At 37.7% G+C, this 12,816-nt stretch overlaps 1 protein-coding gene across 1 annotated transcript; it reads left to right on the top strand.

Annotated features, from left to right (window-relative positions):
* The first annotated feature begins 6,417 nt into the window (after positions 1 to 6,417).
* On the top strand, positions 6,418 to 6,876 carry LOC123685356 (60S ribosomal protein L27a-like). The gene has a single exon (XM_045625013.1). It carries the CDS (start codon positions 6,418 to 6,420, stop codon positions 6,874 to 6,876), a length of 459 nt encoding a protein of 152 aa, XP_045480969.1.
* The last annotated feature ends 5,940 nt before the right edge of the window (positions 6,877 to 12,816 follow it).

Genomic DNA, 12,816 nt, shown 5'->3' with positions numbered 1-12,816 from the left:
CTCTTTATATTCATTTCCTGCAAACATCTGACATCCACCCGTGATATGTTGTATTGTCTCATTTGTTGGACACCCATATCGGCATCGATCGTCGGTAATAGTTCGATCCTTTATGATATGTCTGCAGTAATTTCTAGTTGAGATCACTTGATCTTGGATGGCTAAGAGAAAACCTTCTGTTTCTGGGTACATTGCACCTGATGTGAGCCAATAGTTCGACGCTTCAATGTCGACATGATCCTGGTTCACCTCGTTGAAATGTCTTCCATGCAGGGGCTTCTCTCTCCATCTATCCAGTTTTTCTTGGTTTGTCTGGTGGTTGTATGAAAATTGCTCCTTGTGAAGTTGTAAAGGTGTTGATTCGTCTGCTTCACACAGTATTTTGTAGAACTCTGATGTACTTGCTTGATCTCTGAAGTATTCCCGTAGGCTTTCTATCTGCCCACCAGCAAGTTCCATGATGTCCGTAAGACCCCTGCCTCCTTTATTTCTCGGCAGTGTAGTCCTCTCAATGCTGCTTTTCGGATGGTGCTTGTTTGCTTTTGTCATCAACGTTCTCATTTTACGTTGCAAGTTTTCGATGTCTGTTTTGCTCCATGGAACTATACCGAATGAGTATGTTAGAATTGAACATGCATATGTGTTGATGGCTCTCGTCATGTTCCTGCTGTTGAGGTTTGTTTTTAAGATTTTTTTGGTTCTCCTAATGAACTCAGTCGTTAAGTCTTGCTTCATTCTTTGGTGGTTGATTCGTCTATTCTGTTTCATTCCAAGATATTTATAAAGATCGTCCGACTTCATTGCTTCTATTTGCTGTCCATTTGCGAGAGTGATCGGTTCATCTTGTATTCTTCCTCTCACTACGCTGAGAGTACGACATTTGTCCAATCCGAATTCCATACCTACATCTTTCGAAAAATGTTCCACTAGTTTGACCATAATTTCTAGGTGGTTCTTATTGCCTGTTATCAGTTTCAAATCATCCATGTACAGCAAATGATTGAGGGTGGTAGTACTATTATTTCCTTTAATGTTGAAACCCTTTTCAGTAGCGTTTAGCTGTTTAGAGAGTGGGTTCAGCGCCAAGCAGAACCATAAAGGGCTCAAGGAGTCACCTTGGAAAATTCCCTTCTTAATTGGAATCAGTTTGGTTTTTATGTTTGCCGTGGAAAGCTCGATGTTCGTTTTCCAATTGTCCATTGCAAGCTTTAGAAAATTGGTTATAATTGGATCGATCTTGTATATCTCCAAAATTTTCTTCAGCCAGCCATGTGGAAGTGAGTCGAAAGCCTTCTTATAATCAAAATAAGTCATGAAAAGGTTTCTATGTTTCTTGAAGGCTTGATTGCATATGATGGAATCTATTACCAGCTGTTCCTTCGATCCTTGTGCATTCTTGGAACATCCTTTCTGCTGTGTTGTTATTATTTTATTTTTCTCGCAATGTTTGTAGATACGAGATGCTAAACATGATGTGATGATTTTGTATATTGTTGGTAGGCATGTTATAGGTCTATATTTTGATGGATCCATAGTGTTTTGGAAATCCTTCGGTATTAGGTAAGTGATACCTGTTGTTAAAAATGTTGGCATTTCTGTTGGATTATGTATTATGTTATTTTTGTATTCGACTAGCCTGCCGTGCAGACACCAAAACTTCTTCAACCAGTAGTTGTGAATTCCATCTGGGCCTGGAGATTTCCAATTGTGAGTGTTCTTCAATATTTCCTGTAGTTCTTCAGACGTTATTACACTATGTGGCATACTTTCTATGGTCTCACAGGATTTCTCCTCTCTTCTTATCCAACGCGCTTTGGAGTTAAAAGGAGTTGGTGTTGACAGTTGATCGGTCCAAAAACTCTCCATATCTTCGGCGCTTGGAGGACTCACTAATTTAGTTGACGTTTGTTCATTAAGCATTCTATAAAAGTTCTTTTCGGAGTTTTCAAAAATCATATTTTCATGTTTTCGTTTATAGCTCTCATTGAATCTTCTCAGTCGTTCAGAGTATACACTTAATTTTTGTTTGAGTGTATCTAGAGTTTCTTGAGCACTTTCATTGTTGGCGTCGTAGTTTGCATGTCGCCTATGGCGATCCATAATTGCATCCACTATTTTCTGTAGTTTTCTCGACGGAGAATCTTTTTCAAATTGTGTTAACCTTCCTATATCTTGTCGGAGGCTATGTACTTTTGCTTCTAGCCTATTTTGCCAATGTGGTTTGTTATGCTGTTTTTTCTGTGCTGGTTGCTCACTTCTAGGTTTTGGCTTCACACCGAGCACTGCTGATATTGTAGAGGCTGCACAGTAGGTAATAAGATGCAATGACTCTAGGTTTTGGTCATTCGAAAAAAACGGTGGAATTATCTCTTTGTTCATTAAGTGCAGAATATGTGAGAGTTTTTTCGATGACTTCAGTCTAGGAAGAATTGGTCGATTAAGAGGATCAGTACCCTCGAATTCTATGAAATATCTATTCATTGTAACAGATAATTGCTCTGAAAGATCTCTTCGACTTTCTTCTCGGTTTTCCATAGTCGCAGTTTGTATATTCCGCCATTGCTCATCTCTTACTAGTTCCAAATCTCCGCTGTTTTGTTCCTCTGTATGAATTTGTGCATTGATGTTGTGTTGGTTTTCAGCACAATCGTAGTTTTCTTCAATTGTCACTTCGTTGTTAGTGAGGTTCCTATTCTGTAGCCTCAGTTGGACTTCATTTTTTATGGTGTTGAGTCTCTCATCGGGTACAAGTTTATTTCTCAATATGACCCGGTATTGGTCGGCTACTCTTTGTTCAGAAACTTGAAGTTCGGGATAGTTTCTGTGGAATTCTGCAAACAGCTTTTGCCGGTAGCCTATTTTATCCTCTTCCATATTAGTTACTTCATAGTATATGCGCATGATCGTTTCATTTATCGAACTTGTCCATTTCATGCGTCTTCTTGGTAGACCTGCTTGGGTGAGTGCTGGTTGGGGATCCTGCACAGCACCTTCAGCAGTCGGAGAAACTCGTGTTATTCTTCTCCTAGAATGTTGAGATTGTGGAGGCGTAGCATTTTGTTCGACAGACGCCCGTCTCCTTAGCACTCTGTCACCGACGTCCCGCATACTGTCATGTCCAGCGCCGGCTCCAGACACGCCCTGACGAACCTCAGGCAGCGGCTCTATATTTCGATTCCTTAAATTCACCATCATTCATGGGTTCCTCCGTGTCGTGGGGGAGACGGCCTTTGATCGCTTTTTACGATCCGCAGAGCTACGGTGGGAGAATTCTTGAGCTGCTTTCCACACGGCTTCGTCCGTTACCCTGGACAGGGACCCTTCGACAGGTTACAGCTTCCCGGGTCAGGGAGCTCCTGGAATCTGCGGTGGGCAGGAGTCGATTCAACTCTCCTGATAGGTGAATCGCTAGGGATTTCCTACCGCTATTATTATTATTATTATTATTATGGACTATAGTCTTCAACGTCTCCGATTTGGACCGCGAATAACCACACTCGAGAGCTGGGTTATACCTTTGGTTATTAATGACATTATACAAGTAAGGTTAAATTTGATCAGTTTGAATAATCAAAATAAAAAAACAACACAATTTTCTATCGATGGCAAGATTTATTTGATCGAAAAGGAGCATTTATACACATTGATTATGTCGAAATAAAAGATGGTTGTGTTTGTTTTGGTTACAGCAACCTGATCTACATTAACCAAAATGGTGGACTATAACCACACTGAATTCAAGAGAGTCAAGTTGGTTATTCGTGATTATTCCTAAAGGGCTCTAACTTAGTGCAAGGCCATAGACAACCGCGGTTATCCGCTTGAAATTGATTTTGGTCTACTAGAAATTGGTGAAAACGTGACTTATGCCCGTCTGGTTCTGAGGTACAGATTTATGTAGAGATTATGCTATGCCATTCCAAATTTCCAGTTTTCAGTCAATAATAATAACATGTCAACTACATCAGACTCATTACTCGAAAATCCTCGTGAATATATGAAATTTTGATATGAACTTGTCTTTTCCCAAAACTATATAACCGCCAATCCTATCAATTGAATGTTCATTTTTTTTTGTTAAAAAACAAAAAAACCAAAGTAATTTTCATTTACAGGATGAGTATTCGAAATCTTCAATAAAAATATTTTTATTTTGTAGGAGTATGAGGTTCTAGAATAGATCTTAAAATAATATGAAGAACTTTTCGTGAATGCTTTTACATTTGTGTGCAATGCACTACCAGATAGCCATAAGAGAAAGAAATTGTAGATATTGCATAATGTGAAATTAGACATTCATAATTACTACTTTCCAGAGTAACGTCAGAAAATTTCTGGAACACTCTGTATATTTTGATTTACGTGTGTATATTGGAATTCGCTTCGAGGTATTATTCTGAGCTCCACAACGTGCCACATTCAAATGAATTAAAGAGGTTATTCTGCATTGCATATGCATCCTAACTAAAGTACAGAGTTCTTATACTATTGGCCAGAATAAATCAACCCAACCAAAATATATATGGTTATTGATATCTGTACACATAAAACATTCCTACTCTGAACTGATATGAGGACTGATAAGTTTTCTGTCAGAAACTCAAGGTGAAGTCAAACTAGATATGCCTTGTCAGAAGTTATGTAATGAAAAGGAATAGATGAATCGTAAGAAATGTGTAAAAAAAGGATCGTATCAAAAACCCTACTTCGAGGCCCAATTTTTAAAAAAAAGATAAGTGTTCTGTACTTTTATACAAATGTTTCCAGTATAAAAAATCCTCTCATTTCGATAGTGCAGCTGATGATCAATTCCTCGATTTGAACACTGTTTTCATTTTATTCTACTCATGTGTAGCATATCTACAATTTCGGATGAACTAGGAAGAACTTTTCAGAAGATTTTTCCTATAATGATATTCCGTTGAAAAAGACTAATCAAATCTTACCCTCAACTGCTTCATATTATTTTGATCAATTCGTGTATTGTATATGTTCATATATTCATTGAATTTCATATTCCTAACATTATCTAATGGCGATATCGAATATTTGTTGATTGTAAACTATGCTTTATTGAATTGTTGTTTTTTTTTTTTGTTTGGGAAACCACAGGAAGTCCTATCACAATCATTTTCAAGCATAAATTGTCTGTACCCTCCGAAAAAAAAGTTTTTGCTGAAATTTTCTCTTATCATTTTGGAATGCGAATAAAATAATTCTCTCATCTGCCTACCAGAGATTTTATTGAAGTTTGTATGAACAATTAACATGAATCGATCCATAGCTCTGCAGAATTGTAGAGAAAAGCAGAACTGTATTTTGTGCTTAGATAGGTTTTAAGGGTAAGGTGAAATGAAATTTAAAAATTGTCGTTATTGTCTATTTCACTTGTAACTAGTGTTGGGCATAATCGGATGTTTTCAATACTCGGTTAATCAACAACCGAGCATTTCAAAAATCGGATGTTTATTCGAATAAAAATCCTCGTATGCGATATGACCTTCATTGCGTTGAAATGTCGTCGGCAATAGACAAAGATTCCCCAATACGTTGCGCTAAGTAATAAACTACACCCGGTCGGTAATATTTCGCGGGACTTTTACTCTCCACAATGTATAACACGATCTTAGTTGGAGGAAGTGAAATTACTTGAATGAACAACTTTCAATATCGTTGAACATGGTCAAAATACAAGAAGTGTACAAAATAAAAATGTAATAGTCCCAAGATTTCATAGAACACATTTACAGCACAAATTATCTTATTATGGACCAAAACTATATTGCCTTCTTCCAGTTGAGATGAAATTTAATATTAATGTAAAGAACAAAAAAGATAAAAGAAAACTTAAAACTTACATCGTGGAAAACTCTGGTATATTTCACTCTGTATTCGAGAATATGTGTTAGTTTATATTGGCAGCCTCTAGAGAGCTTATTTTCTTATTTATAAATTATAGGACAGTTATTTTGGATTTGGTTGATTTTTAATGTAGCGAATATCTTTGTATTCATCTTTGTTGGTCGGAGTGTATGAAATACAAGCTTTGCTCAGGTCATACATTTCTGATCATACTTATGTATTTTAGAATGTTGTATGCTATATGTTGTAATGAATTAATTTGAATTTGAATAAGTTGCCTATAATAGGGGTGATACCTGCGCGATACAAATGAACCCATGGAATTTGCATACATTAGAGAGTCTACACCTCTAAGAGAAAGATAATTCTTCTGTTGAAAGTCGATTCGGAAAACTAGAGAAAATGCACTTTGCCTAATAGATAGAGGTGAGGAAGGACTGATACTCCTTGAAGAAATGTCAAGTAGGGGACTGCTCGAAGAACGATCAGGAGATCTCGATAGTATCGATGTTAGATCGCTGTTGTAATGATGTAGCATAATTAGTCGGGACATCGATGAAACGTTATGTGGAAGGACGCGGTAATGCTGGTTGTATGCATCACCACCGGATTGACTTTGACAAATACCATCCTGGATATTTTGGAAAGCTTGGTATGGTCAGATATCATAAAAAAAACTCTAAATGGCAGCCAGCCATCAACATTGATAAATTATGGACACTTGTAAGTGAACTAACAAGACAGAAGTACAAAGATGACCCTAATGGAAAGGCCCCAGTTATAAAGCTTATTTATGCTGGATACTACAAACTTTTAGGAAAAGGAAGGTTGCCCGCTCAACCAGTCATAGTGAAGGCTAGATTCTTCTCTAAAAGGGCAGAAGATAAGATCAACGCTGTAGGAGGAGCTTGTATTCCCCAAGTAGGCATGGTTTTCAACGATGCCTTTGTTTTTCCTAGAAGCAAATTCGTTACATATGCTACTTACCACTTCGGACAATTCCGCTGGGCTTAGTTGTGATGTCTCCTATCTCAGCCTTGGATGATCCTTGAACTTCTCTCTCAGCTCTTCCATATGCACAGTGTTCTCCGAGGTATACAATCACAGCCATCCAGAATAGTCTTTGATGATGAAATACTTAAGGTTGAGTCGCTTGAGATAGGAAACGTCGATCTATGGGAGCACTAGGATCAAATAACTTGCCCTTTCTCGCTAGAATTTTTAATCAAAGCATTGCTGTTGAGTAGTACGGGATATACTCGGGAAGCAACTCCTTGGGCAGACTTGGATTATCTGTAGTCAGTTCTTCGTACATCTGCATCGATATTTCTATGCATGCAGAAGCAGGCGGTGTGAATGCCACGTTTTCACCCTTCTGCAGCGGCTGGCAGCAGATGACGCAGACGAAGCATTGTAGATGAAATACGTGTTGCTACGCTCGCAGCACCATCTCGTGTGGCAGCAGACGATCTCCGCATCTTGAACATTTGACTCGGAATAGCCTGAAATAGGAGCATTTACATAGCATGAAATTTATCAAGTATACACATGCCGACAGAGAACAGTGATGCATCGGCGGCGTTCGCACTAGACATGGTGCCATCGACGTTGGCAGCCTTCTGGGTAGGCTTATTCCTAGTGGAGGGCATCTCTTTACTCTGAGCGCGCTTGTTCTGCCCTGGTTGGGGTTTGCGGCCGGGTTTATGGATGGCCGTTTTATAATAATAATAATATCACGCTGGTTTTCAGCTTTGCCACGATAAACGCGGCGCTGATCAGCGAATTGTTAGTTGTTCTGGGGATAATCATTATTATTATCAGCCATGGTTTGTTTGATTCGGGTGTGGTTTCGCGAACTTCGCTCCTTCAAAAAAATGGATCTACGCCCTTGGTGTTTACTAATAGGTCTAAAGATTTTTCTTACTTCTCCTTTTTGGCCGCCTTATATAGTTCTCCGGATATGCGAAACGATCGGGAGGATTACGCTTTCTTTGTGATCTTCTCAGTTCTGTAAAACATAATTAAACAAATTAAGCAATTTGTCACAGGAATTTGGACAAAATAATTAAACAAAACAACAAAAACAAGCACACGTCATAGTTTAGGTAATTTGATTGCAGATTGCATGCTTTCAGTAATTGCAAGCGTTAACCGCTTTATACAACTTGACAAAAAACATATCAAAAATATAAATGCATGTTGGTTCACAAATAGATTTGCTGGGTTCTGTATTTTTCTAACATGAACAGTACAAAAATGATTGAGCTTGTGTTGTATTTAGGCTTTATTGTTACAAGGTTCAGCTACCACTTTATTTGTTCCTTACTTTATAATTGCTTCATAAAATCCTGTGGTACTTTTTATTTTATGATTTATTTCATATTATTTTGAGCTCAGATCTCCATCACTCTGACACTTCGAGGTATACAATCAAAGCCATCCGGAAAAGTCTTTGATGATAGAATACTTAAGGTTTAATCGCTTGAGATAGGATACGTTGATCTATGGGGGCACTAGGATCAAATAACTTGCCTTTTCTTGCTGAATAATCAAGAACTTTTTGGTCAGACTCTGATACTGCAGTCTTCGATAATGCAAGTGCTACTGCTGTCTTTTCTCCAAGGGTCGTCTTAACGAGTTGTGTCGCAATGTTGGAGGTCTTGTAATTATTCCACGTCTTCTCCCCTATAATAATAATAATAATAATTTATTAGATACCCTCAAAATTTTACAGGGAGTGTCAAAGAATTGTATGATAATCTACATCATAATATAAAAAGTGTATAAATCAGACAATAGTCAATAAATGAATACTTCTAAAATTTACAACAACCAATTATAAAACAAACTATTACACATAGGTACGAACTGAAACGCAGAAGGATAATGACTGGTACCTCATAAATTCATCCATTGAATAAAATGCACATTTAGTGAGAATGGCTTTAACTTTCCGCTTGAATGTTTTATGATCCAGTGATGTTAGGAATTGTGGAAGTTTGTTGTACATTTTGATTCCATTGAATATATGCGTGTTTCGAGTCTTTTTCAGTCTATGTCTTGCGGCAATAAAGTTGTTCCTAAACCTGGTCTCATGATTGTGAACCGCTGAGTGTTTGTGGAAAGTATCCCGATTTTTGTATATATCCATAAGACTCTCCAGTATACAGGGTGTTTCCTAAACATGCGGCAAAAATTCAGGGGGTTGTTCCTTGGACTATTCTAAGAATATTTTGTCCTTTGATGATTTTTGAAAAACCTATTTGTTTCGAAGATATAGGGGAAACAAAATTTCAGATAATAACATTTTATTATGAAAAATTACATGAAAATTCATGCCGCATGTTTAGGAAACACCCTGTATAGCAGCCTGATAAGGTAAGTATACCATATTTCTTGAAAAGAGGTCTACAGCTAGTGGTATAGTCCACTCCCGCTACCAACCTCGCAGCTTTTTTCTGTTTCAGAAACACTCTTTCTGCCTCTGGAGATGCACCCCATAGAATGATGCTGTAGGTCATCCTACTATGAAAATGTGCGTGGTAAGTAAGTAACGCTTCTTTTTCTGTGAGCAGGTTCTTAATTCTTCTTATTGAGAATAATGCCGTAGAAAGTTTTTGACTTAATTCAGTGATGTGTTTTGTCCAAGTTAAATTTCCGCTGATTGAAACCCCAAGTAGATGAATAGTTTCCGGTTCATGACGTTTCGTGCTCACAACCAACTCCTGAGTTTTCTCTTCGTTCACTTTCATATCATTGGAATTGAACCATTGGATAGCATCTCTGACTGTTTCATGGGATTTATTCAGGAGTAGATTTATTTCTTTGGCTCTGTTCAAAAATGTTGTATCATCAGCGAAGAGGGTCTCATCATCTGCACCAACGTTACATGTCAGATCATCGATATATATTAGAAATAGGATGGGCCCAAGCACCGATCCCTGGGGAACTCCTGCGGTAACTTTCATCCCTGAAGACCGTTTACCTTCCAAATCTACTATTTGGTATCTACCCTTGAGGAAAGATTCCAAAAAATTCAAAACTATAGACTGTTGATTGAGGATGAGGACTCCGTAAACAAATTATACACCCTACCAGTTGCAACATTTGAAAAGTTAGAAACAGAGAATGTTGATGCTGCTTCTGAATAGTTTTATTAAAAATCTATAACTAAAGTTAGTTTTGTGTTACGTAAAATTTATAAAATTCTGATATTAAATAAACAGAAAAAAAATTCCTTATCCTATACATTAGGTCTAATTAAGACTGGTCGTTAATTAGAAAACTATAAAATTTAAGAATAGTTATTGGGGTGTAGGTGCTTTTTCTAACGCGTATCGCTCTGCAATGGTTGAGCCGTGTATAGATGAAAAGTGGTCAAAGCTAGTGCTGTATTTGACCGGTTCCTGTTCCCAGTAGGGTCCAGATCTATGTTCTGGGTCCTGTCCGAGTTCTGACCAACGGTTAAGGTTGGGTACGGTACAGATTGCATTTAGTTGACAGAGTTCAGCTTGCATTGATGGTAGTTGTGGGAGCTTTTCTTCTGTGGATGAATGGGTGCAATCCATGTTAAATGGTGGAGTGTTGGGGAAGGCGTGAGTTTACGTAAAAACGTAGTTTGCGTTACCTGCTGCATTCGAGGGTTTGGGATAGGTGGTCTTGACTAATGATTGAAACGTATCAGTAAATGATATAGAGCCAAGGTATGTTGAGTATTTGAAATACTTACAATACGTAGTCATGACTTGAATGACGTTAGCAAACCACTTCATGTCTGTTAAGAGTAGAAAGTGCTGAATGCTTGAGGTGTTTTGAGCTGCTTGAATCACTGGTAGTCCTAAAGATTGTAGTCAGTAGTTGACACGAACTTCTTAATCTTCTCGTGGTTTTTTTTAATAACATAAATTGTAGATCGGCCTACGCCGTATTCACTTGCTAAACTACTGAAAGTTTCATTGCGATTTAAGCGATCTAAAATATCACATTTTTCTTTAACTGTCAACGTTTTGTGCTTTCGCTTCTGGGTTTGTGACGACATTACTAGGTACTACATATACCTAATACACAATGAATAAATATGTAGTAAACAATGAACGTACGCTAGGCCGTACCGCTATCACTAGTAGTCAAATTCAAACTAAGTAAAACAATGCATACGCGTCGAGCACAATAGCGGTGGCGCGTACGAGTTGTGACCTGTTCAAACTTGCGTGATCTATACATACATATTAGCAAAGATTGTCAAACATAATTCTGTCATGTCGGATTACAGGGGGCGCCGGATTAGACAGGGGCCGGATTATCGGGAGTCCACTGTAGAGAACAAATGGAAAGTAGTTCGAGCACGTACGCATGCTTTAACTAAGAACTAACAAGAGAGTGCATAAACGCCACTGAATTCTAAGGTTTAGTTCTTAGTCTTTAGTTCTTAGGTACGGTGCATAAATCCACCATGAGAACTAAACCTAAGAATTCAGTGGCGTTTGACATTGATATTTGATTGAGAGAAAATTTAATTTAATTTTTTCGAATACACCTAATACTTTGCATCGATGAACAGGAATAACGGAACATAAAATGATTGAAACTGGTACTCGTTAATATTGATATTCTATGCGGCGCACGCGTACTTCTTTATTTTACCTGAGCCCTTAGTTCTTAGTTAATATTCTGCCTGCTAGTGTTAATATCAAATGCAGAGTGTGTCGCAGTCAGGATAGCCCGGAGCATGTCTTCTATCACTGTAGAAGATGGAAAGAGGAAAGAATAAATCTGATAAATGATACAGGTAAACTTCCTCAAGGGAATAAAATAATTGATAGAATGATAGAGAATCGGGAATACTGGAGTAGAGTATATGCTTATATAACTGGAATAGTGAGTAAGAAGGAGGTCACTGACAGAGAGATTAATGGATAGCTGTGATTTCTTTGAGAAGTGAATTATTATTTTTGTTTATATGTATGGATGTGTTGTAGTATTGGTCTTTGGCGGGGTGCGGATGTTTGAATTTATTATATTTATTTGATGATCTTTACAATCTATAGTTGATTCTTAAGGTGTATATGTTATTATTTATTATTTTATTCATACAAGTGTGCCGTTTGAAAATGTGAGTAGCCGTAGGGGCGAGTGAGTAGGAGAAGGTAGAAGACAAGGGACCTCTCGAGGCGCAGGCTAGGAAGCTATTCCGGAGTTCTTTTGTGAAAAGAAGAGGGGGTTTTAGTGAGGTGAAACTCCCACACAAATCCAGCGGCAATGGACTAGTTTTAATTTTTTTGTTAAGGATTAATTTTAAAGATTCAAGTAAAATGAAACAAAAATGTGGAAGAATCATTGAAATATCTCTAGAAATGAAAAAGTTATGAGACTTTGAAGTTGCGCTTGGAAGAATAATTTCATAGTACGTGTAAGTGTCGTGACGTCACACACTAGACGACTGGTATTCGCAGAGTGCTTACGAATTCATTGGTGTACAATCACTTGTGCCGTTCGTGTCGTGTTTTGTTCGTTACACGATGGCTGAAATAACTCACTATAAAACAAAAGTCGTGGTATAAAACATCTAAGTATGTAAACCACAACAACTATTATGTTATATTACTGTTTTATGGGCTTTGTCATTTTTGCAGGCAACTGTATCTGCATTTGAAATGGTAAGTTTGGGATAGTAGCATTGGTCACTGCAGGAGTCATTACATTCTCTAGATGTACTTTCATCATAGCATCATATGCATCAATTTCCTTACGACTACACTTTCATTCTTCAAGTTCACCCACATTGATAGGCAAGAGTTGTTGTCTCTTCTCCAATGTGATATTCACTAACTCCTGTAATCTCAGGGATGATGGGGCTGTATCTATATAGAAGTTTTCAAAAGACGAATCCTCCCATTTTGCAATAGATGTTGCTACTATAGACGCTGCTGTGAAGTTTTTTCTGTTCAATGCAGA

Source organism: Harmonia axyridis, chromosome 7, assembly GCF_914767665.1.
Source record: "Harmonia axyridis chromosome 7, icHarAxyr1.1, whole genome shotgun sequence".
Taxonomy (NCBI): Eukaryota; Metazoa; Arthropoda; class Insecta; order Coleoptera; family Coccinellidae; genus Harmonia; species Harmonia axyridis.
The sequence above is the reverse complement of the archived record's forward strand: the minus strand, read 5'-3'. Positions and strand labels throughout refer to the sequence as shown.